Below are 27,918 nucleotides of genomic sequence, written 5' to 3'. Positions count from 1 at the left end.
AGCACTGCTCGCTGACCGTCCCCCCCGCCCCCCGCGCCGAGGACAGATGAACACGTAGGGACCCTTCCCTCCCTGCCCCCTCGGCACCCCACTCACAGCCCTCCTGCCCATCCCGGCCTCCAGTACAGCGCGGAGTCATTGTGGGAGGTCTGGATTCATCGTTGTGGGTACTCCTGGGGCACGATGGTGGGAACTGGGCAGGGCGGGGGCCGAAGCGCGAAGCTTGAAGCCCCCCATCTTGGTGTTGGCAGCGTGGGAGAGGGGAGCAGGGCTAAAGCTGGTGGGGGAGGGGATGAGCGGGGGGGCCAAGGAGCAGCCCAGGAGCGTGACCTAGGAGGGTGGGCTGCGTGGAGGCCTGGGGACTCCCCCCCGCCCCCCAGGAAGTAAGGCAAGGCCGGGTCCCCTGGCTGTGGCCACGGAGGGCTGTCGGTGAGGTAGCTTTGCAGGAGCAGTTTCTATGGAGAGGCCCACAGAAGTTGAATTGCAGCGGACTGGGGCCTGAGTTGGGAGTTGAGGCCATGGGGCCAAGCAGATGTAGACTTCTCTAGAGAAATTTGGGCCAGAAGAGAAGTTCGATGGACACTGGAAGAAGAGAGGGACCTGGAGGGTGGCATTAGGGTTCGCGGGAGTCGGGACACGGTCTGGGGAGGAATGAGCCCAAAGGCACAGGCGGAAGGGTTGGTTCTCCTGGGGTGTAGCAAAAGAAACAACTTTCTGATGGTCAAGTAGGCTTCTGCAGAATGTGGCAGCGTCCCATTGCTGGAGCTATTTGGACAAAAAGGGTTGGCTGCTTCTCGGGGGTGTTATAATGCAGCTTCTCGCGCAGGGAGGCAAGTTGGCCTAAGTAAGGGACAGCAGATGCCTAGGAAGTACGCCAGAATTGTGCTCTCTGCTCAGTGCCCCTGACAGACGTCGCGTCTCCGTCGTGGCCCAACCCACCCGAGATCGTTTACACAGCCTTGCGCTGCTGCTCTCCCTGGACCGGGACCGCGACCCTCCCTTCCCTTCCGTAAAATGGGCCCGTGTCTCCCTACCGCAGGGAAAGCCTACGAGATCACCTACGTGAGGCTCAAGTTCCACACCAGTCGCCCCGAGAGCTTTGCCATCTACAAGCGCACCCACGCGGGCAGCCCGTGGGAACCCTACCAGTACTACAGTGCCTCCTGCCAGAGAACCTACGGCAGGCCCGAGGGCCACCACCTGCGCCCCGGTGAGGACGAGCGCGTGGCCTTCTGCACCTCCGAGTTCAGCGACATCTCCCCGCTGAGCGGGGGCAACGTGGCCTTCTCCACCCTGGAGGGCCGGCCCAGCGCTTACAACTTCGAGGAGAGCCCCGTGTTGCAGGTCAGAGAGGAGCAGGGCTCGGGCTGCCAGGGGGATGCCCAGGCCTGGGGGGGGGGGTTGCACAAGGGAAAGTGGGAAATAAAAGGACACAGGGGCACCTGGGTGGCTCAGTCGGTGAAGCATCCGACTCTCGGTTTCGGCTCAGGTCGTGATCCCGCGGATCGTGAGTTCGAGCCCCGCACCGGGCTCCGTGCTGACAGTGTAGAGCCTGCTTGGGATTCCCTGTCTCCCTCTCTCTCTGCCCCTCCCCTGCTCACTCTGTCTCTCTGTCTCTCTCTCTCTCTCTCAAAAATAAATAAACAGTAAAAATATTTTTGAATTAAAAACAAAAAAGAAAGAAAAACAAAAACGTGGAAAGAACACGAATTTGGGAACCATAGAGTCCCGGTTCTGTGCTCTCCAGAAGATTCTGCAGTGACAGAAGTGGTCTCCAACTGTACCATCCAATGGCAGCCGCTAGCCACATGTCTATAGAGCACTTGAAATGAGACTAGCCTGGCCGAGGAACTGAATTTTAAGTCTTATTTCATGTTAATGAATTTAATTGAAAGAGCCTCGTGTAGACGGTCAACTATACCGTGGTCAGCACAGTGCTTGGCACGTAAGAGGTGCTCAGTCTCGCTCTGAAGGTAATTCTCGTCCTCATGGCGAGGGATAGCAGGCCCGTAGCTGTGTCCGTTCACCCAGGACCCCCCCACCCCCAACCGCCCAGCCCTCCTGGACGTCCACACCCCCCCTCAGGTTGGTGGCTGTCCCAGTATTGGCACCCACGCATGTCCATGTTCCTGTGTGTCCCTGACCTTTCACCTACAGACGCGGTGGCCTGCTCGATGTTTGTGGGCGTTGGACAGCCCTCCAGTCCCTTCCCTGAGTTTTCTGTGCTGAGGAAACACTGCTGGCCCTTCCCCCCACCCCCGACAGATCCAGAACATTCCTTTTGCCGGTCAGAGATAACAAGGGGGCCAGGGTTAGCATCCTGTTTCTTTCTAGAGGGAACACGTAGGCCCAGAAAGGAGCCGTGTCCCTGCCCTGGCTGCCCAGCCCAAGAGGACATGGAATCGGCTGGCTCAAGTCCCTAAGACCACCCTCAGGTTCAGTGGTTCGCTTGAAGGGCTCCCAGAATGCGGGACAGCCGCTAAGCACCCAGTGACGAGAGGCGCCCGGGGCAGGGTCCGGGAGGGACCTCTCCCGTACAGTCGTGGGGACGGCACTTACTTCCCCCAGCAGCGATGCGACTGCACAGAGTACTGCCACCCAGGGAGACTTGGGTTACCCGGGACTCCAGGGTTTTTTCTGGGGGTCGGTCGCATAGACGCGGCCAACCGCCTCCCGCTCGCCCAGAGGTCAGGCTGAGCTTGTGTGGCCCGAGGCACCCCCATAAACCAGTTGTTAGCAGAGACTCTCTGGAGTGGCCCAAGACCCCAGGCGAACAGAGACATTCTTATCAAGCAGGGCATTCTGGGGGCTTAGAGATGATCTCCCAGGAGCCGGGGCAAAGGCCAGACCTCTGTTTGGGCAAGGCTAATCATAACGGGACTGAATCGCATGCCCAGATGCCCAAGCTCTGCTTACCTCGTGAAAAACGTTCTCATGTCATCATCGTGATTCTGTGTAAAATGACTCTCTTCTGCCCGAGGCTCCACGTTCTGTAGATTACAAATTATTAGCCAAGGTCATCTGAAGACAAGCAGGGGGCTGGGCCCCTGTTCCTGTGTCCCAGCCATCACGCCGGAGCAGAGGCTCAGGCTGACTCCCTTCCCTGACATGTTGTCTTGTGTGGGCTGGACGTTGTCCCCGACGGAGAAGCAACCTCTTCGGAAAGCCGTCACCCCCCCCCCTCCCCACCCCCCCCTCCCCCCCGCTGCTCCCAGGTGGACACCAGGGTCGGAGAAGGACAACGAAAGGCAAGCCCACGTTGCCCTTCTGGCCCGTCCTCCCCTCTGGGCACATCTGAGATGGTGCTTCCTCTGAGGATTGGAGCATTTGGGGGCGGGAAGTAAGGAAGAATGTGTCCGCATGGCTGCTGGGTCTTGGGTCCCTCTGTTCCCCATAAGGGACCAAGGACCTCGGAGAGAAGGCTGACGTGGCACATTTGGGCCAGATCCCTGAATGCACGCTGACATTGGCAAAGTGGTTCGTGGAGTGATGGGCACTTACAGACTCCGCTCAGTGCTGAGGCTCCCACTGAAGTCTTCCAGTGAGAGACCCTCTCTCCCCAGCAGAAACATCCTTGGGCAGAGGCCCTGGGTCCCAGGCAGCGGGCTGGCAAACGGCTGAGCTCAGGGGGGCGGGGGGCGGCAGAGACCTGCGGGGCCACGTCACGCTGGGGCCCGAAGACAGACTTTGCCAGGAGTTCGTTTCTGCCCTGATGGGCCTGATTGCTAAACCAGGAGCTCCTGGGCTGAATTAAAATGTTGATTAAAATTCAGCCGGAGCTGCCTCTGTGTACCTCTGATTATAACAGCAGGCGGATGAAAATGTCAGCCTTCACGTGGGCTCTCCCCCACCTCCCTGCCGTGCTCTTCTAGGGAGACGGTGTCATTCAGCGATCAGCTAGTATTTACTGAGTACGGCTACGTGCCAGGCAGAGCCTGGGGGCTGGGGGTGCCGGGAGCACAAGGGGCCCCAAGTCCCTGCTCTCGCAGCGCTCACATTCTGGTGGGACAGATGTCACCTGGGGCAGGTGTCTTGCCTGGGGGAGCCTGAGCGTAGGAGAACCCTAGAAGCTAGGACCTGCCCCACATCCGGCCCAGCTGCGTGGACAAGAAGGGCCCTGGGACACGTCCTCCCTCCGCCAACCTCTAGGATGGGGGTGCAGAAGCCGCTGGACGGCGTTAAGTGAGCTGCGCGACAAGTTATAGGATGGGCTGCTTCGCCCCTGCCCGGCCCCCCACCCCCACCCCCAGCACCTCTGAGCATGTGCCAGACTCTGTGCCCTGCTGCTGACGCTGGCCGGCCTCCTCCTCCAGACACCCTCGTGAGGTCCGCCCAATTCCCTGTCCCCATTTTACAGATGGGAACACGGAGCCTCCGAGATGTTGAGCAACCTCCCAAAATTGCACAGCCAGTGAGTGGCCCGGCGCCCAGACTGGCAGGACCCCAAAGCCCACGCTCCTTACTTGCGCACTGTTCTTGGAGTTTGTCTAAGCTTGGCTCGTCCCTCGGTCCCAGGAGACCCCCCCCCCCCCGGGCAGCCGGCTGGACCCTCAGGCAGAACAGGGTGAAAGTAAATACCCAGGGGCCCGCTGATGCCTTCCCTCCTCCCCAACCTTGTTCCCCACCCCCGCCCCCCCCAGGAGTGGGTCACCAGCACCGAGCTACTCATCTCCCTGGACCGGCTCAACACGTTCGGGGATGACATCTTCAAGGACCCCAAGGTGTTGCAGTCCTACTACTATGCCGTGTCTGACTTCTCCGTGGGCGGCAGGTAGGTGGAAGGCAGCTTGGCGGGGCCCCAGGACCCTGGCCATGGGGCACAAGGTAACGACCATGAGGGAGTCACCCGGGGGCTGCTGTGCGGGGTAGAGAAACCCCTTGAGATGCCTCTGGGCATCTGGGGAGACAGAGGAAGCAGGAGCCTGGTCCTCTGGACCCGGCATTCAAGGCCTTGGTGGCCCAGCTACATCCCAATTCCTGCTTTTCTCCCATCAGCTATGTTTCCACCACCATGCGCAGGACCTTCCAGACCTTTGCACCTGCTGTTCCCTCTACGAGCAGATGCTTGCCTTATGTGCGCCCCCTCTCTGCTGTGGGAACTGCCGGGCTCTGCTGTCTGGGCCCTCGGTACCTGCTCTGGTTTGTCTAAGCATCTCCCCTCTCTGAGAAGCAGGGCAGAGGCCTCGTCTCTGTCAGCATTCTCGGCCTGTCGCCCATGCGGCCGTGGGTACGGATCCGGGGGAGACGCAAAGGGTGTCTTTGGCATGAAAGCTCAGGGGCTTCCTTCCTGGAAAGGGACGAGAGAGACAGAGGTGTCCCTGCCCCAACGTCAAGGGGGCGGCGGACAGCAATCAGGTTACTCTCTCCGACACACAGCACGCTCCAGAATAACGGGAACGGGGGCCCGGGCAGGGCATGCTGGCGGTCAGGGAGACTGCTGCGTAGACGGGGGCCCGGCCAAGGTTGGGGGAGGCCGGCATCCTGGGCAGAAGGGCCCGGCGTGTGCCAGCCCGGGAGGCGAGGCTGGAAGATGGTCGGGACCGTGGGCCGAGTTCATTCACGTGCCGCAGGCCGCGGGGTGCTCTCGAAGGATTTGGCCAGGGTGGTCACGGGGCTTTAAAAGGCCCCGGCCCCCCCCCCAGCCCCACCCCCGACATTGCGTGGGGACGGAGAAGAGGAGAGAGAGAAGACACGCGATGTTAGAAAGTGGCCGTGGGAGGGAGGCCGAGTAAGGCAGGGAGAAGTAGCATGTGGGTCCACGAGGTATTTAGGATAGGAAGTCCGCGTGCTCTGGGGGGGGGGGGGGATGGCCCATGTGGGGGGGAAACAAGGGGCTTCTGTAGTTCAGGGATGCTTGGGGGCGTTGAGAGAGGTGGAGAAGTCCAGGAAGGGGACACGGGCCCCGGCCTGTGCAGGGCTGGGCTGGGAGCAAAGGGGCAGTGGGGGTGTCCGGGAGGGCCCCTCTGTTCCTCCTCCCCCGTCACCCCTGCACTTGATTCGGGTCAAACCACCCCGGGGGAGGGGCTCTCCAAGGATGGCGGGCGGTGGCGAGCTCCAGCGCCTGCTGTCGGGGGGCTTCAGGCCAGAGAACATCTGGGTCCCAGCTGCCAGAGCCGGACCACCCTCGGGCCTGCAGCTGGCCGGGGGGCAGGTGGGCCAGCGGCATCCCACCCACAACGGCCTACAGGAATTTCACTCCTTCCCTTGGAGTCCGAGAGCTTCATGGGGGAGGGCGGTGTCTGCAGACCCCCGTGGGGACGGGGGGGGTCCCTTGTCCCAAGACTGAGGATCCTTGTCTCTCGAGACTCGTATCCACGTCACCCCCGCCAGAAATGCTGGGCCGTTACCTGCCTCCCCTGGGCTCCCATGGAGGAAACAATGCCCTGTGCCCGTCCCACGCCCTGTGTCCCCAAAGTAAAAAAAAAAAAACAAAACACTGGGGGTGCAAGCAATGGTCGGCGATTTCTTCATACCCACTGAGGGCAGAGCGTGGAACACAGCTTATGGGAGCCACCAAGTGGCCATGGTGTGGCGTCCAGGAGCCCGGAGTCTGCACACCGTAGGACAGGGCTCCCATTCCGCCTCTGCTGCTTAGCGTCCGTGACTTCGTGGCCTGTGCCTCAGTTCCCCCATCTGTTAAGTGGGGGTAATAAAAGCGGATGGAAGGGGTTCGTCCGCGTGCCGTCAGCCCTCCGTTACCGTCGACCCCGGGCACGCGGCCGAGGTTCCTTCAAGCTCCGTCACTGAGCACAGGACCGGGGGCCCGTCTGAATGCCTGGCGGTGAGCCCCTTGCCTTCCGCCGTTTCTGGACCCCCTGCCCCGTGTGTCCCCAGGTGCCAGTGCCACGGACATGCCAGCGAGTGCGGGCCCGAGGAGGCGGGCCGGCTGGCCTGCAGGTGCCAGCACAACACCACGGGCGTCGACTGCGAGCGCTGTCTGCCCTTCTTCCAGGACCGCCCGTGGGCCCGGGGCACCGCTGAGGCCGCCAACGAGTGTGTGCGTGAGTGTCCTGGGGCTTTGGGCCGCGGCACAGACTCCCCGAGACCCCGCAGCGGGGGCTGCTCCGGACACCAGCCCCCACGTCCCTGCGGGGACCAGGGGAGGCTGGGGGAGAGCTGGAGGGGACGTTTGTTCCTCGGCCCTCCCCCAGACCAAATCCCCCAGTAGAGGCTGCGGTCAGAGGGCTGGGAGGCCCCCCGACTGTGCCTTTGTTTCAGCTGCTCTAGCCGCAGCTGCTAATCAAAGCCAGAAGGCCCCGGGTCCTGGGGGGGGAAGAGGGGGGCGCCGGCCTGCCCCCCCAGCCTCTCCCACGGCCCCCCAGGCAGCCTTTGATGTCTCAGTCCCCGTGTGATGTGGCTCTGACCGCCTAACCTCAGGGACAGGCTGGAGACCGTGGGGCCGTCCTACCTTCTCCAGGGACGCGAGGCTGCCCACGGCCTGCTTGGGTCCGTCCCCGCCCGGCAGGCTGGCCCATCCCAGCTTCCCACTGTCCCCAAGCCCTGCCCTGCCTCCCAGAGAGTCATCTGAGTTGCTTCAGGCCCTCTGTGCGGAGCTGGCCATCCTGGGGCTGCCGGAGCTGGGGCGGGGAGGGGACGGCCTGGTCCCAGGGGCCACTGGCCCTGCTAGGTTTCTGCTGCCCTCACTGGCCTGGGGTCACCCGCCCTCACTCCACCAAGGAGTCCTCCCTGGGGCCAAAGGAAGCTGTGCCGGCCGGCTCCCCCGTTCTGAGCCCGAGTCTGTCTCCATGGTGGGGACACAAAAAGCCAGACCACTTCTCCTGCCGTGTCCTCGTCCTCTCTGCCAGCAGCCTGGAAGCCGGGGACTTCGGACCTGACTCCCCGCCGCCCAGTGCAGGCCGCCCTGAGCCCGGCCTCATCCCTGACCCTCTAGCCCACCTGATTGTGTCTTTCTACGAAGCCTGGTCCACGCCCCGTCACCCCTCCCACCCCAACTCTGGGCCCGAAGCTCCAGCTTCTCTGCTCCCCAGCTCCTGTGTAACCCTCCCAAAGCCTGCCTTGCTGCAAGTGAAGTCCCCTGACGGTGGCCGCCTGGCCTCCCCGGATCATGCTCTGCTGACCTCTTGACCTCACAGCTGCCCCTGCACCACTCCCTGTCCCCTTGTGCTGCCCGTCGCGTGACATGCCAGCACCCCTGCACCGGGCAGATTTCTGGCCATCCTCAGTTTATCCTCCGGCCTCACCTACCGCCTGGGACTCTCCCCTCCCTCACCCGGCCAGCCCCTTCCTGCCAGCCCTCAGATTCAGCTCGGCCGTGACCTCTTCCAGGAAGTCTCGTCCCACCCCCCAGGACAGCCCGTGGGGTCCCTCCTTTCAGCTCCCGGAGCCTCCCTGCACCTGTAAGATTTTCACTTGCTCGAGGCATCTGGTCCCCGTCGAACAGCGGTGAGGACGATGAGGGAGCTGCCCCCCCACCCCCCGCGCTGGGCTCACCACGGGAGTCGAGACGGAGCGGTCCTTCGTACGCTCTCCTTTAGAAAACTGAATCAGTGAGCGAAGGAGGGGTGGCCTGTCTTTTCCGTGCATCTGCGCGACCTCGTGGCCACTGGGAACCACGTCCGCGCGATCACTAGGGCTGGGACGATCCGCAAGACATCCTGGAGGGAGCCACGCTGCCACTCCAGAAGGGGGCCGGCCGTGAAGAGCGGCTGGGGACTGTACATCCTGGCCTTCCCGGCAGGGTCCTCCGTCTTGGTGCCCCCTTTGTTCTTGAGGGTCCGGTTTGGGAAGATCAGTCGAGTGGTCTCCATACCCTTGATCAAGCTTGACCTGCGTCGAGCTGCTGGCTCTTTCATCGCAAGGCGGCTGACTGCCACAGACCCCGCCCCACCCCGCCCCCCGGGGCCCCGCCCACTCACGCACAGCCCCCTGCCCCCCGCCCCCTGCCCACAGCTTGCAATTGCAGCGGCCACTCTGAGGAGTGTGTGTTCGACCCGGACCTCTTCCGCGGTACGGGCCACGGCGGCCGCTGCCTGCGCTGCCGGGACCACACGGCCGGGCCACACTGCGAGCGCTGCCAGGAGGACTTCTATCGCTGGAGCCCCCGGACGCCGTGCCAGCCCTGTGACTGCCACCCGGCAGGTGAGCGGGCCCCGCCGCCCAGCCCCCCACTCCTCCCCCCGCCGCCCGGTTCGAGCCCCCACTGCCCCGAGCCCTTGCTCCCCCAGGTTCGCTACGTCTCCAGTGCGATGACTCAGGCACCTGTGCCTGCAAGGCCACCGTCACAGGCTGGAAGTGTGACCGCTGCCTGCCCGGGTTCCACTCACTCAGTGAGGGAGGCTGCCGGTGAGGGGGCCGGGGGAGCGGGCGTGCACGGCCCAGCAGGGCGCGGGGCGGTGGGCGGATTGGGACCGAGTGCCAGGAAGCAGGGGGAAGGGGATATGAGCTGTCCTTCCCTGCTCCCTTCCACGCCTCTGTCCTTCACTCCTTCACCTTCTTGACTCTGCAGCCAGTCCAGTCCCAGGCGAGGACTACAGGCACCCAGTCCCGGGAGAACGGGAGACAGGGTGTGGGTCCCAGGGAAGCCCCGCCGGTCTTGGGGGTCGAGGGCAGGCTTCCCGTGCGAGGCACTGAGTTCCAGTGTGAGACCTGAGAGGCGGGGGCGGGTGTGCCAGGCCGAAGAAAAGCATGTGCAAAGCCTCTGAGTGCGTGGTACAGGGCGGGAGGACGGTTCCGGGGGGACCTCAGGAGGAGTGTGGACGGACGTGAAGCAGGAGTGGGACGAGGTTGGGGGCCGGGGCAGAGGCTGCAGCGGGAACAGCTGGGAAGCGAGGCAGCGTGCACGAAGGCTTGGCCACGGAGAGGGAGCGGCAGAGACCCGGACAGATCCCAGAGCCCCTCGGAAGGCAGACGTGGCAGGAGGTGGTCACCGGGGAGCAGGAGAGGAAGGCGGGATGAAGGCTGGGTCCCCAGGCACCTAGGTGGAGGGAGGCCGTTCACGACACGGGGAGCACGACACGGTGGGAAGAGGCTGAGTCCACACTGCTGGTGGGGTGTCCAAGAGAGAGACAGGCAGGGGACCCCTGGGGTCTGGACCTTGGAAGAGGGGTCTAACACACTGACCACCACTTGACTGAGAAGCACCCAAGCACCCACGACCGGAAAAATAAAGCTCTTACAAATTCAGAAGCACTTCAAAATGAACTTGGCTTTGGTTGAAACAGTCTCCTTATATATTTGAAAAGCGGTGGAAATACATTGGGAGTCATATGGGGAGTCTCGGATGCCTCACAAAATACTCAGCTGTCCTAGGCACAAATCTGGCCCTTAGGTGGGAGTTGCGTGCTTCCCCCGTGTTTCTCTGGCCTCTGGACCTTTGCATATGCTCCTAGCCCAGAGCATTCTTCTCTCCACAACCCCTGCCTCTCACTGGCCTGTGTCTAGCAGACCCCTACACTTTCTTCAGTCCCCAGCTGAGGTGCCCCTCCCCCTGGAAGGCTTTCCTCTACCTGTCCTCCTGTCCCCACCCCAAGCACCTCCTTGGTGCACCTGCAGCCTCTTGTACATCTTCTCCATAGAGTGTGTCAGAGCACAGCACCTATCTGTTGGCTTGTTCATCCTCACTGGGCTGTAGGCTCTATGAGCGCAGGAGCCATGTCTTGTCAGATAGTGGATGGATGGAAGGAAGGAAGGAAGGATGGATAGAAGGATAGATCAAAGGATGGAAGGGAGGGAAGAAGGAAGGTTGCATGAGTAGGGGGCTAGGCCAACGGATAGAAGGCTGGAAAGATGAATAAACAGCTAGGTGGGTGGAAGAATGCACGGATGGATGAGAGGACGGGTAGGCAGAAGGTAGACGAGAGGATGGATGAGAGGACGGGTAGCTAGGGGATGGGGAGGGATGGGGAAATTCCAAGGAGGATGGGCTACTCTCACTCCGGACTCGCTCCCACCGTCCTGTCTCTTTGGCAGACCCTGCACCTGCAATCCTGCTGGCAGCCTGGGCACCTGTGACCCGCACAGTGGACGCTGCCCCTGCAAGGAGAACGTGGAAGGCAAGCAGTGTGACAGGTGGGCGAGCCGATTCGGTCATAAGCCTGCTGGGCTCGTGGTGGAGGAGCGGGGGGCGTGGTCCATACGGACCCGGGCATCCTCATCGCCCAGCAGCCTTCCTGGAGCGCCACGGGTCTGCCACCCTGGAAGTTCTCTAAAGCTTCTGACGCTGTTTATACTTTGGCCTGCTACTGCTGATGACTAAAGGCTGTGATAGCCATTTTTTTTTTTTTTTTTTTTTTTTTTACATCTTCAAATGAAAGAGCTGGAAAGCATAGGAGAGATGAACTAATCCGAGGATAGCAAATACCTTGGACTCGTACCATAGCCTTCCCGTCTCACACCCAGGGCAGGCATCACGAGTGGGGCACAGCAGTCTTTACCGTGAGCCCTACCGTAACCTCAGAATCCTCTCCGCCCTGCTCCAAGAGGCTCCTACCAATTGAGCTGAGATTCAAGCTTGGTTGCCATTTTCATCATCCCGTCATGGTACAAATGGAGTGTCTAAAGCTCAGTGAGCCGAAATTGCTTCTTCAGAGCCACACAGTTCTTAAACTTCCTCTCTAGTGTGTTCTGGGGGTCTTCAAGCCCTAAGCAATGGCAGATGAATGTCCCCTTCCTGGCTTCGGCCCTGACCTCTGAAGCCCTTCGCAGCCAGCGCAGGGTCTGTCTGGGGCTCTGATTCTCTGGCCGCAGGCCCTGTGTGTAAAGCACCTGACGGCATTATATTGTGGATTCGAGTCCCGTTAGTCTGTGCTGGGCCCCTGCTGGCTCAGGAAGAAGCTGGTGCCAACGCTGTGGCTGGCCCTGGCCTTGACTTGCCTTGGTCAGCCCCAAGCCGCCCCCCTCACCTTGCCCACACGTGGCCTGTGGGCCCTGGGGTGGAAGCTGGGCTATCTGCTGGGACTTCCTTCTCTGAGATCCCTCACGCAGGGAGGCAGAGTGGAGTCGGGGAACCAGACCCCACAGGGGTTCTCTGCCCCACTGCCTTGCACCTTGCGGATGAGGTGCCTCTGAGCCTCACTTTGCCTGTTTGTCAAATGGGGCAGCTTGATGAGATGTGTTCCTCGGAGCTGGCTAGACATCCGGGGCCATCGGCTGCTTCTTATGAATCTGATACCTCTGCCCTGGCCAGCTCAAACAGAGCCCCCAGGGTGCCAACTGGGAATCTGAAATATTTCTCCAGGGCTCCTTGGAGAAGCGGCTGATCTAGAGCTGGGGTAGGGAAAATGCAAGATGAGCCCAGAAAGCTTGTGTCTTGTAACAGAAAGCACGAAAGTGCTTAATTAAGAAAAAAAAAAAAATGAAAACAAAACTAAACCAGGGGACGCCTGGGTAGCTCAGTGGGTTAAGCATCCAATTCTTGATTTCAGCTCAGGACATGGTCTGATGGTTCATGGGATCAAGCCCTGTGCCAGACTCTGCCCTGAGAGCACAGAGCCTGCTTGGGATTCTCTCTCCCCACCCCACCCCTCTCTCTCTCTGCCCTTCCCCTGCTCTCATTTTCTGTCTCTCAAAAAAAAAAAAAAAACTCTCTAAACCAGATGGGAGCCTGTGTCAAAAGGACACGAGCACTGGGGCACCTGCGTGGCTCAGTCGGTTGAGCGTCCGACTTTGGCTCAGCTCGTGATCTTGTGGTTCTTGAGTTCGAGCCCCGAGTCGGGCTCTGTGCTGACAGCTCAGAGCCTGGAGCCTGCCTTCGATTCTGTGTCTCCTTCTCTCTCTGCACCGCCCCCCCCCAATGCTCTGTCTCTCTCTCAAAAAGAAGTAAAAACGTTAAAAAAAGATCACGAGTACCAACCTGAAAGATCCATGCCAAAGCTGGAAAGATCTGAACTAAATAAATAACGACAGTATTGGATTATAACCCCAAGAATAAAATAAATATCCACGAATCCACACCGATATACCCACAGATGAGGGAAAAAATAAACACCCCGGGACGAAGGGACAAACCTTCCTTGCAAAAGAATTCCAAATAATAGATGTGGAAAGAATGACGGAAATACAAAATCAGTTCAGATTTCACAGTAACGGTCGCTGTAGACGAGAGCCACCTAATTCAGTGGGCAGGATTTTAAGGAGAAACGGGACGTTTGCATAACCCCAAATACCTCCCTCTCAAAATATTTGTGAATTACTGTGGTGGTTTCAGTCTGTGTGCACAATTCTTTAATACTCCGCCCTCCAGGGGATGGAGCTTAATTCCTCTGCTCTGCACCGCGGGCTGGATTTAGTGACTTCCTTCTAACGGCGAGCGTGTGGCAGTTTTGGGGCGCGGGAGCGGGGCAGGCAGCACCTTGACCGGGTGGTGAAGGGTAACGTTACCGGTGATGTCACGTGGGCATCACTTACCCCAGTGCGATGTGATGGGAAGGACACTTCCTCTCTGTTTCTTCCCCAAACCCATGGCCCCCAGTCTAATCGGGTTTCTAATCAGAGAAACCTGAACTGAGGGGCGTTCTACCAAGCATCTGTCCACTGCTCTTCAAAAGTGGCAAGGTGCTAAAAGACGAGAAATCCCGAGAAGCTGGCATAGACCAGAGGAGACGCCATGTCCTGGATCGGGTCCGGGGCAGAAAACCGACAGGAATGGAAAAGGGGGCAGAAATCCTAATAAAGCCTGGAGTTCAGTAAACAGCATTCCCTCGTGTGAATTTCGTGGCCTGGTCACATGTACATCGGCCATGTCAGAGGTTGACATTGGGGAAAGCCGGTGACAAGGCCACAGGAATGCTCTCTGCGTGATCTTTGCAACTCTTGGAAATCTGAAAAAAAAAATGTGTTTCTTAAGTTTCCCCAGTGACTCCGACTCAGGTCAGTCTAGCTGGGATCCCCCAGACCTCCCTGACTCATTTGCTCCCCTCCCCTCCCGCCCCCCCCCCCCCCCCCCCCCGCCTCGGCACGTCCTGCCTCCTTCCAGATGCCGTCCAGGGACGTTCAACCTGCAGCCCCATAACCCAGCCGGCTGCAGCAGCTGTTTCTGCTTTGGCCACTCCAAGGTGTGCTCGGCCGCTGCCCAGTTTCGGGAGCACCACATCCTCTCCGACCTCCGCCAGGGTAAGAAGTGCTCCCCATGGTCCACAGCAACCTCCAAGAGGTCGGCTCTGCACCAAGGGCGGGGGGCAGGCGGTCCTGCTCTGGGGAGATCCTGCTGTGGTGCATGGGAAGGAGGGGGCGGCCTCCCCGAGGCCCCTCTGTGCCCCTCAGCGCTCCCCAGTACCTCCCGTACCCCTTGGCTCCCTCCCTCGCCCCTGCCTTTTACCCAGCCTCGAGCAGGGCTGGGAGCTGGGTAGGCGGCAGCCTTTAGATCCCGGGCGGGGATTTCCAATCAGTTTGCTGGGGATTCACACTCGGTCCCCTGGACTCTATTTATGAGCACTTGACGCATGCCAGGCACTGTGCTGGGCTCTTTGCATGCATGGAACCTGTGGATTCCCTGGAAGGTAGGTCGGTACTCTCATTCCCATTTTACAGATGGGGCAGCCGAGGCCCGGAAAAAGTATGTCACAGAATTTAATTGTTGGCACCCGGGTTTGTCAGCTCCTGAGTTTGGGGCAGGCCTTGTGTCCGGGTGCAGAGTCCAGAGGTGCCGTGGTGCCCTGGGTCCCCAACTCCAGGTGGTGCATGTGCGTGTTCGGAGCAGGAGAGCAGTGGGGCTCGGCATTCAATCACGGCCTACGGGGACCCTTGCTGCACCCCACAGAGCCCCCCCCCAACCCCTGCAGCTCCCCCAGCTGGGCTAGAACCTCAAGCGCTGGCTCTGGGGCGCCCCAGACGCGGGGGCGGTGCGCCCTCTGCTGGAGGCTCGCGCAGAAAGCAGGACGGAGCCGGGCTCAGCGTGGGGCTGGCCTTGAGGTAGCTTGTCGCCAGTCTAGAAGGTTAGCATCAGGCGGGGCTCAGTCTACAGATCCTACGAACACCACCATTTTGTGTTCTCACCTTGAGCCAGGCCCTGGGCTCCGCACAGGTGTCTCGGAGCCCTCACATGACCCTCAGGCCAGCAGTTCTCAGGCTTTTTTGGTCTCTGCATCCCTTCAGGCTCTGGAAAAACGACTGAGGCCCTCAAAGTGCTTTTCTCTACGTGGGTCGTTTGTATGGCTAACTTCTGTCTTAGAAATGGAGACAGCAATTTTTAAGTAACTATATATTAATTCACTTAGAAATGACCACAGTAGGGGCACCTGGGTGGCTCAGTCGGGTGAGCATCCGACTTCAGCTCAGGTCATGATCTCGCAGTCTGAGTTCGAGCCCCAGGTCAGGCTCTGTGCTGACAGCTCAGAGCCTGGAGCCTGCTTCGGATTCTACGTCTCCCTCTCTCTCTGCCCTTCCTCTACTTGCGCTCTCTCTCTCTCTCTCAAAAATAAATATTAAAAAATTTTTTTAATTAAAAGAAATTTTTAAGTATGTTGGCTAACTTGACAATAAATTATATAAAAAAAAATTTAGAAACTGAGCAGGGTAAACGTATAACATAAAGTAATATCAGCCTGTGAAAAATAACTCTTTTTTAAAAAAACAAAAAGAGGGGAGTATATTTGCCGTATGGTTCTGCACATCTCTTTATGGCTGGATTAATAGAGGTCTGTTGTGACACCACATGACTTGCAGCTTCTGGAAAATTCCTCCATTTGCTGCTAAGACATGAAAGGTGCAAATAGCATCTTAGTGTTCCTAAGAAGATAGTTCGACCTCATGGGCCCCCTGAAAGAGTCTCAGGGTCTCCCGGGGTGTTCAGACCAACTTTGAGAATTGTTGCTGGGCCATGAATACTTCATCGCCCTCGTTTTGCAGAGGAGGAACCAACTTCAGAGAGGTTAAGTGACTTGCCCAGGGTCACACAGCCGGTGAACCTAGCCTAGCACCGAGGAGCCCCGGACCTCCTCTTTCTGACCTCTTTCTCTTCATCCCTCCCTCCTCACTCACCCCTTCGGTGCCCCAGGGGTTGGGTGGGCCTCCACCCCATTCCCCAGCTGCCCCCTTGAGGTCATTTGCTACGTCGTGCCACACTAGGCTTGGTGTACTGCCGCCACCAGAGGGAGGGTGGACGGGACTGGGGACCGGAAGGTCTGGGCTCTCATCCTGGCTCAACCACTTCCTGACCGGGTGGCGCCCCTTGGTGCAGTGGGGCTGATGACACACGCACCTCGAAGGACAAGGGCGGTGAGGTCGTGGGTGAGGGAGTTCTCCGAAGACCTGAAGTTGAGGTCAAGTTCAGTACCGTTAGAGATGGCTCCAGTGTCCCAGTGCCCCGTGCTGGGGTCTCCGGACCGTCTTCATGCTGTGTCCAGAACCCACTGAAGGGGCAAGGCAGGCCCGGAGGTCTGCCTTTGCCCTAAACAGGCTCGGCACCCTGAGCTTTCTCCCTTCTCCTGGGGCTACCTCCCACCCCGAGACCCCCATCCGGACTCTGGGATGGGGGCCTGAGCGGCCGGCTGTGGGCGGCATTTGCCAGCAGCAGCTGGCTCTCGCCACCCCCACCCCCTGCCGGCCTGTCTCTACAACAGTCTCTCGTCCCCCCGGGCCAGTTGACTCAGGCTGTGCTCAGGCCTCTAGGGGCCACCCGTGGGACCCCAGGAAGGGTGTGAGGCGGGAAAGTGTGGAGGCCACCCTCCAGAGCCTCACGCGGGCGCGTGTGTCTGCTACCCAGGAGCCGAGGGCTGGCGGGCCGGAAGTGTGGGGGGCCCAGAGCATCTCGCGCAGTGGAGCCCAAGGGGGCTGCTCCTGAATCCAGAAGGCGAGGAGGAGCTCACGCTACCAGGTACCTGCAGCCACAGGCAGGGGCACGGCTGCCCCGTGTTCATTTCCTACTGTGACAAATCACCACCGGCCCGGTGGCTAAAAACAGCGCAAACTTACTCTCCAGTGTTCTGGGGGTCAGAAGTCTGAAATGGGTCTCAGGGAGCTAAAATCACGGCATCCACGGGGCTGCGCTCCCGGGACCCCAGGGGAGAGTCTGGTCCCTTGCCTTCTGCAGCTTCTGGAGGCCGTTCACATCCTTCGGCTTGTGGCCCACCCCCCCTCCATCTCCAGAAGCATCCGGTCTCCCTGTTGCAGCTTTTCTGCCCCCCTCTTCCATGTGTTAGGGACTTGGGGATTACACTGGGCTCGGGCGCCTGATCCAAGATAATCTCTCCCCTCGAAGGCCGGCTGACCAACAGCCTTAATTCCATCTGCGGTCTTCATTGCCCCTTAAGTGCCATGACATGTGACATATTCACAGATTTCTTGGCTCGGGGCATGAGTACCTTTGGGGGCCATTTTGCGCCAACCACGTGCCCTGCGGGGTCTGCCGGAGCATATCCCCCCCCCCCCCACCCTGGCTTTCTCATCAAGGCCTTGCCACCAGCCTCCTTCCCAGAAATGCCTGTACCCTTCCCATCCGTCTCTCACCCTGCCGGGCCACTGAACGCTCTTCCCGAGGTCACAGGATTCCTGCAGAATGTAATTATTCCTGCAGAATCCTTCTCGATTATTCTGAACCGCCCCTCACCACACAGGGCAATTTTGGTTTCCTGGAAACTGTACCAGACCTAGAACCGGGATCCGGGTGTCCATTCTTAGTTGTCTTGTGGCCAGATTCCGGGTCCCACTGGCTCTCCCAACCCCGTCGTGCCCTTGACCTCCCTCTCCAAGAAGGGCCGGAGAGATGGTGCCCAGATGTCTGAGCCGCTCTGTGGACACGGTGCCCAGCCAGGAAGCAGAAGTCACAGGGGGCCTGAGGCCCCGTCCTGGGGCAGGTGCCCCAAGCTCAGAGCCCCAAGAACACAAAACACCCGCTATTCCGCGGCTGCTTTGTTGACACATTGAAGAAAAAGTTATTCACTCAGGAAGCACTTGCTGGGTTCTGTGCCGAGTGCCGGGCACAGTGCAGGTGGATGGAGTCAACCATTTTTATTTCACTTCTTGATACGCACACGGTCTACCAACATGCTGTACCTCCGGCCGACTCCCAAGTGCAGAAGGACCGAAGGGAGACAGAGCCGGGCACGTCCCGATGCGCCCTCTCCTGCCGCGTGGCCGTTTCCCAGCCTAAGCAGTCAGAGGACCCAGAAAAACGGCACAAGTTCGAAAGCTGGGCCCTCCGTTATCTCTTAGACTGCCGCCGCCTTCTTTCTGCTCCGAGCATGTTGTGACTCCGGTGGAAAGCGTGGCCTCGGGGCCACGTGCAGCATGCTGGCCTTGTAACTTGCTCTGAGCCTCACGCTCAGCTCCCACGGGCGCGGGGCCGCCAGAGTCTGCTCGTGGGGTGTCGTCGCGAGCATGGCTTGTCAACGGGCGGCCGGGTGTCCCCCCACTGTGCGTGTCGTGTGTGTGTGTGTGTGTGTGTGTGTGTGTGTGTGTGTGTGTGTTCGGTATCCGCCCTGCTCCCAGATCGACTCGGCCGTCCCCTCGGACTTTACTTATAAAGCCAGAGCTCAAGGCAATGACGGCAGAGCACTATGCCGGCCGTGGGGCCCTGTGTTACTGCAAGGTCACAGGCGCGTGAAGCCGGCCTGCAGGGAAGGTGTGGGAGGCCACCCTCGGCATCCGATATGCCGGGAGGCCTTCGATTTTCTCCTTCTGTCGTTTTTATCTTGTTTGAATGTTTAATTGTCAATAAAGTCAATATACCGTAGACATTTGAAACCAAGGTAATTAAGTACAGACGTCAAAGCCTTCTTCTCTTGTCGTCAGAGCAATTCCTGGGAGACCAGCGGTTCAGCTACGGACAGCCCATCACACTGACCTTCTGGGTCCCCCCCGGGGCCTCCCCACTCCCCGTGCGGCTGAGGCTGGAAGGGGCGGGCCTGGCCCTGACTCTACGACCCTCCAGCCTGTCGGGCCCCCGGGATGCTGGGCAGCCGGGGGAGGCCCAGCTCACGTTCCAGTAAGTGCCTTGCGGAGTCCTGGGAGGTGGGGTCGGGCATTCGGGGTGGTCCCTGAGGTCTGGGCACACTCGGATCCTCCTGCGGTCTGGGGCCTTCCCCGCTCTCCACCCCAAGCTGGGGGCTCCTTGGTACCACCTGCCCCCGGCCTCAGGTTCCCGTTTGTCCCCCACCCCTGCCAGGTTGCAGGAGACCTCTGAGGACGCGGCCCCTCCGCTGCCCCCCTTCCACTTCCAGCAGCTGCTCGCCAATCTGACGGCTCTGCGCATCCGGGCCGGCGGCCAGAGCACAAGCCCTTCCGGTCAGTAATGATGGGGACGGCCCTCCTCACCCGCCGGGCCCCGGGGCACCCTCATGCCTAGCAGACACTTAGCATCCCCATTTTGCCACAGAGACGTCTGAAGGTCAGAGAAGTAGGACACTGGCTGAAGGTCGTGGAACTGGTAAGGACTGGGAGGGTGGGTGCTGAGGACAGAGGCAGGGGCTGAACGAGTTGGGGGGGGCGCTGAGGATGACCAGTTCTAAGAGACAGGTGTGTGGCCACGAAGCAGCCAAGAGCTGTGGGGCGTAGTCACTCCAGGGCAGAGTCTGCCATTATTGCCAGGAGGAGGGACCTTTGAGGGTCCTCTGTGGGCGCTGGTCTCAGGGACAGGCGCGGATCCCAGAGTTGGCTCCTCCTGCTGGTCATTGGTGGTATCGCACCTAAGTCACCCTGAGAGCGGATCGGGTTTCTAAACCTTCTCGGGGGGAGCTGGGTCAGGACGCTGCTTCCAGAGAGATTTCTCACCACCTCTCACCCGGGCCACATGGTGATCATCCTTGCGGACTGTTCCTGGTTCCCCCCACTCTTCTTAAGGTACTTTCTTTTAATTTTTTTTAAGTTTATTCATTTTTTGAGAGAGAGAGCGTGAGCAGGGGAGGGGCAGAGAGAGAGAGAGAGAGCGATGGAATCCGAAGCAGGCTCCAGGCTCTGAGCTGTCAGCACAGAGCCCGACATGGGGCTCGAACTCACGAACTGTGAGACCATGACCTGAGCTGAAGTCGGATGCTTCACCGACTGAGCCTCCCAGGCGCCCCGAGCGTCCAACTCTTTATTTCGGTTCAGGTCGTGATCTCAAGGCTCATGGGTTCAAGCCCTGTGTTGGGCTACATGCTGACAGTGTGGAGCCTGCTTGGGATTCTCCCTCTCTCTCTGCCCCTACCCTGCTCACTCTCTCGCTCTCTCTCTCTCAAAATAAATAAATAAACTTTAAAAAGAAAATCAAAACAGGTGCTTCACATACAACACCCCTTTACCATTTAGAGATAAAATTTAATTTTTTTTAATTTTTTTATTTTTTTAATTTTTATTTAAAAAAATTTTTTTTTAATGTTTATTTTTGAGACAGAGAGACAGAGCATGAATGGGGGAGGGGCAGAGAGAAAGGGAGACACAGATTCGGAAGCAGGCTCCAGGCTCCGAGCCATCAGCCCAGAGCCCGACGCGGGGCTCGAACTCACGGACCGCGAGATCGTGACCCGAGCCGAAGTTGGACGCATAACCGACTGAGCCACCCAGGCGCCCCTAGAGATGAAATTTTTATAGATATCATAACTTACACAGACACAATGTTTTCAAACCAGTGTAGTATCCTAGTTGTAACAGACAGAGTAAATAAAAAGAAAGTAAACGACGTACAAAAACAATCATTGAATTCCAGAGTGTCGGTGCTCAGCCGTGACCATACTGGAGGACATAATGAGGTAATCAGAGTTGCCCCCACTGTGGTGAATAACTGTGGGTTTCGGAGCAACTGAAGCTCAGAAGGCATTTGCAGAGGCAGCGAGCAGGGAAATTGTGACTAGTGCTGGCTTGGTCGATGCGGTTCTTCTAGAAGGTTGACTTAGCCTTGGCGCTTTCATTGCTGCGTTACGGGAAAAACACGTTGGCAGAGTAACCGTCCATTTGTGGGTGAAGCTGTGAAACCAAGTTTCAAACATCCATCTGAATAGGACTGACCTTTGTTCCTTAAAACCCTTTGTGTGTGTCATTTTGAAGTCATCACTAAATGGGACTATTTGTCAGATCACTGTGAGCAGGGCAGTCACAGAGGGGGACCAGAGCACGGACGGGGTGCACACTGGCGACAGACTTCAAGAGCTGGGGGGGCCACTAGGGGGCACGATTTTTCAAAGCAGTGAAAAACTCTGAGCACGACAAAGCTCGGGGTTCCCCCCACGTTCAGGGTACCCGCATGGCTAGACAATCCGATATGCACCTACACCATTCAAAAATGCCCTGTGCTCGTGTGTAAAATGGAGTGGGAGTTGGGGTTCAGATGTTTGCGGAGGTGTTTCCCTGCCTTTTCAGCATCCAGCAAGACCTCTGAAAGTCACGGGGGGCTTCTGCTCATGTCAGGATGTCTAATACCCCTGACCCTTGTCTCCCCATCATCGTGATGACCAGAACAGCCACAGATTTCCTTCTAGGGCGGGGAAGTGACTGGCTCCTTTAGAGAACGCTTCGCTTAAATGGCCAGCTTTCCCCGAGCCCCTTCAAATCAGACTCGGGGGTTATAAGCCGGCCCTTCCTGCCTCAGCCCCCTCTCTCTCTTTGGAGCTTTATCCCCATCAGCCTTGCCCACACTCCCCAAAGCCTCCCTGCTCCCCAGGTCGCCCTGCTGAGGCTCCTCGGAGGCGTTTCATTTCCACTCTTTCCAGCAGCTTCTACCGCGTCCTTCTGTCACTCAGCCTTCGTTAACAGATGTTTACGAAGCACCTGCTTAGGCCAGGCCCGCACTGGGTGCTGGGGTGAATTGGAGCGGCAGGTGGACGTACTGACCCTCCCTCTCCCCGCCTGCCCAGCCGCAGGCTGGGTGACGCTCTGGGCTGTATCCATCCACATCTTTCTGCATGCACGGTCTTACGTGTGTGTGTGTGTGTGTGTGTGTGTGTGTGTGTTTACATCTGTGCTTTTTAACGCCTCACACAGTCTGATGTGGTGCCGCTTGCTTTTTTCAGCTAACGTGTGTCCTGGGGGCTGTCACCTGTCCTACACGTAGAAAAAGGCTGGCTGTCCGTCCACCGCGTATCGTTCCGCAATATAGATGCTCCCGAGAGTTTCAGCCGTCCCTCTGTTTGTAGATGTTGAAACGGTTTCCACGTTTCCACTATGCATACGGTGCTGCCGAGAACAGGGAATACGGAAGGGTCTTTGTCTCCTTGGGCGCGTCTGTCTTTAGCACAGATCCCTCAACGTGGGAATGTGAGGTGTTGGGTCAAAGGGTGCACGTTTGATACATGCTGCCAGGTTTTGGCTGCACCGATCTATGTTCTCAGGACACGCGTCCGCCCTTCTCCACTGCCCACCTGCTCTGGTTGTTAATGGATAGTTGTTACATTTCGCCCTGAATTTCTAGTTGTTTTCTGGCGCGAGGGTTGGCCTGATAGGAGCTACCGCTCTTCACTAAAAGCAGAGCCCCCTAATTTATAGTCCTATATCCCTGGGCATGGGTCCCCCACACTGTGTTTCCCTGTCTGTGATCTTTAAATGCTTACCAATCGGAGGGTTATGAATGGTACGGTTGTTTAAATGTACATATCTGATAAGCTGTGAGAATGAATGGCTTTCCAGAAAATTCCCAGCCATATCCATTTTTTGTTCTCAAAAAATCCCTCTTTAAGAGACGCCTGGGTGGCTCAGTTGGTTAAGCGTCCAACTTGATTTCGGCTCAGGTCGTGACCTCATGGCTCATGGGTTCAAGCCCCGCGTCAGCCTCCGTGCCGTTAGCACAGAACCTGCTTGGAATTCTCTCTCTCCCTCTCTCTCTGCCCCTTCCCCTGTTCACTCTCTCTCAAAAAACAATCAAACAAACAAAACTAAATTAAAAACTACCTATTTGGGGGCGCCTGGGTGGCTCGGTCGGTTAGGCGTTGGACTTCGGCTCGGGTCATGATCTTGCAGTTCGTGGGTTCGAGCCCCGCGTCGGGCTCTGTGCTGACAGCTCAGAGCCCGGAACCTGCTTCCGATTCTGTGTCTCCCTCTCTCTCTCTCTCTCTCTGCCCCTCCCCTGCTCATGCTCTGTCTCTCTCTGTCTCTCCAAAAATGAATAAACATTTTTAAAAATTTTTTAATAAAAAAATAAAAATAAATTTAAAACACTGCCTATTTTTCCTTTGTCTTTTGTCTGCTTTTTAAAAATCATAATCCACCCATAGGCTGCCTTTTATCTGTGAGCCAATAACCCTTTGCTTGTTACATATATGAACAGGAAGGTCTTGGGGGGGAAATGTGTGCCTGTAACTCTCTTCCTCTCTGTCCTCGTTCTGCAGGCCAGGTATTCCTGACTGAGGTCCGGCTCACATCAGCCCAGCGGGGGCTCTCCCCACCAGCCTCCTGGGTAGAGACTTGCTCATGTCCCAAAGGGTACACAGGCCAGTTCTGTGAATCCTGCGCTCCAGGATACAAGAGGGAGACACCACTGGGGGGTCCCTATACCAGCTGTGTCCCCTGCACCTGCAACCAGCATGGCACCTGTGACCCCCACACAGGTGAGTCCTGGCACCCCACCCCAAAGCCACCTAAGGCTAAACACCCAGCGCGACAGGTGAGGGCTGACCCGAACGGGGTCCGCCGTGTGCATGTGTGAGTGATCACCGAGGGCGATACTACTAAAATGGTGTCCCCGAGTTCCTCCGCGTGCCCTGCCGGGCACCTTTCTACACGCCGAGTCATTGATTCCCGCAATTACCCGTCTTACAGTTTAGGGACCCAAGGCGCAGGGAGCCGGCACGGCCAGCAGGTGGCAGAGCTGCTCCTGCCGCAAGGTCACGGCCAGCTGTTTACCCCGCTAGCAGCAGAGGAAACGCAGAGAGAGCCTTCGACCCAGGTCACTAGGTGGGAGGTGCTGGACGGGGGCCGGACCCTGGCCTCTCTCCACACCGTGGGCCTCTCACACCGGAAGTGAGAGGGTCAGTGCCCCGCTGCCCTCCTGGAGCAGGTGGGGTCCCTGAGGAGGGTGATGCAAGCTCAGCTTCCGTCAGGCTCCACACTGGAGCAGACGAAGGACACCAGCCTGGGAATCGGCGGCCTGGCCAGTCGGGACAGGCACACGGTCCACGAGGGGCTTCCTCCCCTCCTTGGCCATGGCAGGCATCACAAATCGAACCCAGATGAGGCCTCGTAATCCTAACACCAAGGAGGCCTGACGTGGGGCCAGTCTGTCATCCCTCAGAACCCTCGGCCGTCCCATGACTTCCTGCTCAGTTTGGGCAAGTCCTCATCTGTCAAATGGGCCGAGTGGCCACTGCTGCTCGTGCTAGAGAGAAGAAGGGGTGAGCGTGTGGATCTGGGCTGAGTCAGGGACCAGTAGAAGGCAACACAGGCATGATGGTCCCCCTGTTTCACTTGTCTGCCCTGAATTCTCTTTTCCCTGTTCACCTCAGCCCCAGCTGAGTGCTGCGGGGCCTCCCAGAAGGCGGGGGGTGGGGTGGGCATCTTGCTTCCCTGGGCCCTTCTCAGCCAGGCTCCTCACTCAGGCCCTGGCAGTAGGGCCTCCCTTCCCCAGGGCACAGGCTCTGTGCAGGTGCTGGAGAAGGGGGTTTGCAGATCCCCCAGCATGAGAAACCAGTGGAGGGCGGGGCCTGTTCCATGAGACCAGCCAGCTTCTGTGAACCTGTTCTTTGCAAAATCATGTTGGGAACAGACTCCCGGGCCTCTGTGGCTCTCTTTTTTTTTTTTTTAATGTTTGTTTATTTTTGAGAGACAGAGTGCAAGCGGGGGGAGGGGCAGAGAGAGGAGACGGAGAATCCGAAGCAGGCTCCAGGTTCCGAGCCATCAGCACAGAGCCCGACGCAGGGCTCGAACTCACAGACGGTGAGATCATGACCCGAGCCGGCGTCGGACGCCTAACCGACTGAGCCACCCACGCGTCCCCAGGGGTCTGTGTCTTTTGGCCCCTGAGGTTAAGAGGCCACAGAGGAAAGGGCAGGAAAACCATGAGTGGGAACACAGATAGGTCATCTGTTGGTTCAGCTATAGGTTTCAAAGAACAAAACGCTAACGGTAACAGTAATGATCGTGCTGGGTGCCCGGGGACTATGCAAGGTACTCTGGCTGCGTGATCCTGCTGAATCCTGACAAAGAAAGACCCTTGCGGTCAGGGCCATTGTCGTGGCCATCTTGCAGGTGAGGTCACTGAGGCACGGGGCGTTAGATGGTTTTCCCAGCTTCACAGGGTCAGTACGTGGTGGGCGTGAACCCAGGGTGGACTTTCTTACCCCCAGGCCAAACTGCCTCCACCTTGGAAGGTTTCCACCTCAGTTCTGCATGGGGATGTGCCTTGTGAGCCCGACCACCAAGATGCTCCCCGTCTCTGGAGCATTCTGGGCCCGGGCAGTCATAACCAGGTGCTTCTCTTGCCCCACAGGGATCTGCCTGTGTGGCCACCACACCGAGGGCCCGTCCTGTGAGCGCTGTTTGCCAGGTTTCTATGGCAGCCCCTTCGGAGGCCGAGCCGATGACTGTCAGCCTTGTCCGTGCCCCGGACAGTCGACCTGCACAGCCATCCCAGAGAGCAGGGAGGTAGTGTGCACCCACTGCCCCCCGGGCCAGCGAGGTGAGTGGCTCATGCTCAGGGGCTCTGCTTCTGTCCTGGGCTCCAGGAGCGGGGTCCTGGGTTTGGAGTGTGACAGATTGGGGAAGGCCCAGCTTAGCCTGACCTCTCAGAACATGGCCAGGGCTCCCGGCTGCCATAGGTCCCTGGCAGAACTTGAGCCACTGAGCATTTCCAGGAGAGTTGTTTTTAAAAAAAATTTTTTTTTAATGTTTATTTCTGAGAAAGACAGAGACAGAGCGCGAGTGGGGGAGGGGCAGAGAGAGAGGGGGACACAGACTCCGAAGCAGGCTCCGGGCTCCGAGCTGTCAGCACGGAGCCCGACGCGGGGCTCGAACCCACGAACCGCGAGCTCATGACCTGAGCCCAAGTCGGACGCTTAACCAGCTGAGCCACCCAGGCGCCCCGAGGAGAGTTTTTGAAAATCCCCATCTGGGCCCTGGCCCCATGGAGCCCGGCTTACTAGCTTGACACAGAACCTGAGAATCTGTATTCATAACAAGTGCTCTGGCTAATTCTGATACGCGGTGAAGGAGGAAAATCTCTGGTTACACTCTGAGCTTTTCAAACACGTTGCCAGATGTTGTATAAGGCAGAAACTGTCCCACCCCCCACTCCAGGACCCAGGGCCACCCTCGACATCTCTTACAGCTCTTTTCAGATAGGATTCGCATACCCTACAATCCACCCGCTTCTACAACTCCACGTGTTTTGGGGGGGCATACTCCATGATTAATTTCTTAAGTTATGGCAAAAAATATGTAACATAAAATTTGTCATCGGAACCATTTTTAAGTGCACGGTTCCGTGGCTTTTAAGTACATTCACAGGGTTGTGCAACCATCTCCAAGATCTGTCTCCAGAATGTATTCATCTTCCCAAACGGAAACGCTGTCCCCATTAAACAACCCCCACCCCCCTTCCGCAGCCTCTAATAAGCACCGTCCTACTTCCTGTCTCTCTGTATCTGACTCTTCCGGGGACCCCATACAAGTGACTTCCATCCAATGTTTGTCCTTCTGCGACTGGCTTATTTCACTTGACATAAATGTTTCCAAGGTCCTCAGACATCTGATTTTGTGTCCGGTGGCCCTGAGGTCCATTTGGTCCTATCACGTGCCTGCTTTGCTAGGGCACCGCTCTGAAAGCAGCTCCCCCTAGGGCCAGCAGCAGGGAGGGGGCAGGAGGCCCAAGACGGGAGGACCCTGCACCCCACCCTGCCGTCACGCTGCGCCTCTGTTCCATAACCTTCCCCACATTTTCTGGCTCCCCTGGTCTGCAGACTCGAGGTGGATGTGGAAAGTTAGAGAAGTTCAGTCTGGCCCAGGCGGAGAGGTGCTTGAGGGGGATTTGGGGGTGGGGGGAGCAGGGCACTGCTGTGTGTAGAGGAAACAACCCCTGGGAAGGTCGCCTGGGTGGGCGCCAGCCCTGCCCCCCTCATCCCACCAGCACCCCGAGGGCCTCACTGGCGAAGAGGATGGCTGGCGGGGTGACAAGGAGGGTGATGACAATGAGCAGGCAGTGACGGCCACTACTGTTGTCGCGCCAGGAGCTGTGCTAAGAGCTTTGCACAAATTGTCTCACCAAGCCCTCTCCCCGGTCCTCTGCGGCGGCTGCATTACTGTCCCCGCCTTGTAGATGAGGAGCCCGAGTTCAGAGAGGCCCAGGGGCTTGCCCTAGACCGCACAGCCAGCTGATGGCTGAGCTGGGCCCTGGCCCTGGGGCCCTCGCTCTGATCCACAAGGAGACGCGAGGGCCGCTCGCTTTGGTTCACGCCCGCCCTCCCCCCCCACCCCTGTGGAGACCCAGCAGCCCCCTCCCTCAGGCCTGCGCCTCCACGTGCAGCCCCCTCCCTTCCCCAGGGCGGCGCTGTGAGATCTGTGATGACGGCTATTTTGGGGACCCTCTGGGGCTCTCTGGGGCCCCCCAGCCCTGCCGGCGGTGCCAGTGCAGTGGGAACGTAGACCCCAACGCCGTGGGCAACTGTGACCCCCAGTCTGGCCGCTGCCTGCGTTGCCTGCACAACACGACAGGTGCCCACTGTGAGCGCTGCGAGGAAGGCTTCTACGGGAGCGCCCTGGCCCCTCGGCCCGCAGACAAATGCACGCGTGAGTACCCACCTCCCGACCCACGGTGAGGGGCGCGTGGTGGGACCCCTGTCCGCCAGCTCTAGCCATCAACTCCACGGGGCTGTGCAACCTTAGGCAGATTACTCACCTGCTCTGTTTCTTTGTCTGAAAGGTGTGGTAAGGGTTTGCTCTCCTCCAAGGGCTCTCTCAGCCTTGATCTAATCAACTGAGCCTGTGCTTCATTTATTTATTTTTTGCCTTGATGATTTAGCACTTACCTCCAGCTCCGCAGTTAGCGCCCATGACGGACCTCCATGGCCACGGCACTCAGCACATTTGTGCTGCCCTCCCCCCGCCGGGCTCCCATCAGGGTGTTCC

General features: G+C 58.7%; 1 protein-coding gene across 1 annotated transcript in view; it reads left to right on the top strand.

Moving 5' to 3' along the window:
- LAMC3 (laminin subunit gamma 3) overlaps positions 1 to 27,918 on the top strand; it is a 55,838-nt gene that overhangs the window by 12,648 nt on the left and 15,272 nt on the right. Inside the window, exons 2-14 of the mRNA XM_047098168.1 lie at positions 1,040 to 1,344; positions 4,641 to 4,771; positions 6,835 to 7,001; positions 8,911 to 9,099; positions 9,186 to 9,303; positions 10,930 to 11,028; positions 13,934 to 14,070; positions 16,661 to 16,771; positions 18,688 to 18,880; positions 19,061 to 19,179; positions 23,190 to 23,408; positions 25,286 to 25,474; positions 27,334 to 27,579. Coding sequence (XP_046954124.1) covers positions 1,040 to 1,344; positions 4,641 to 4,771; positions 6,835 to 7,001; positions 8,911 to 9,099; positions 9,186 to 9,303; positions 10,930 to 11,028; positions 13,934 to 14,070; positions 16,661 to 16,771; positions 18,688 to 18,880; positions 19,061 to 19,179; positions 23,190 to 23,408; positions 25,286 to 25,474; positions 27,334 to 27,579 — 2,223 coding nt within the window. The remainder of the gene's footprint in view (positions 1 to 1,039; positions 1,345 to 4,640; positions 4,772 to 6,834; positions 7,002 to 8,910; positions 9,100 to 9,185; positions 9,304 to 10,929; positions 11,029 to 13,933; positions 14,071 to 16,660; positions 16,772 to 18,687; positions 18,881 to 19,060; positions 19,180 to 23,189; positions 23,409 to 25,285; positions 25,475 to 27,333; positions 27,580 to 27,918) is intronic.

Source organism: Lynx rufus, unplaced genomic scaffold (genome assembly GCF_022079265.1).
Source record: "Lynx rufus isolate CCGP_SWC_20201006 ecotype Redwood Valley unplaced genomic scaffold, mLynRuf1.p SCAF_44, whole genome shotgun sequence".
Classification (NCBI taxonomy): Eukaryota; Metazoa; Chordata; class Mammalia; order Carnivora; family Felidae; genus Lynx; species Lynx rufus.
This window is presented reverse-complemented; position numbering and strand designations above follow the sequence as displayed.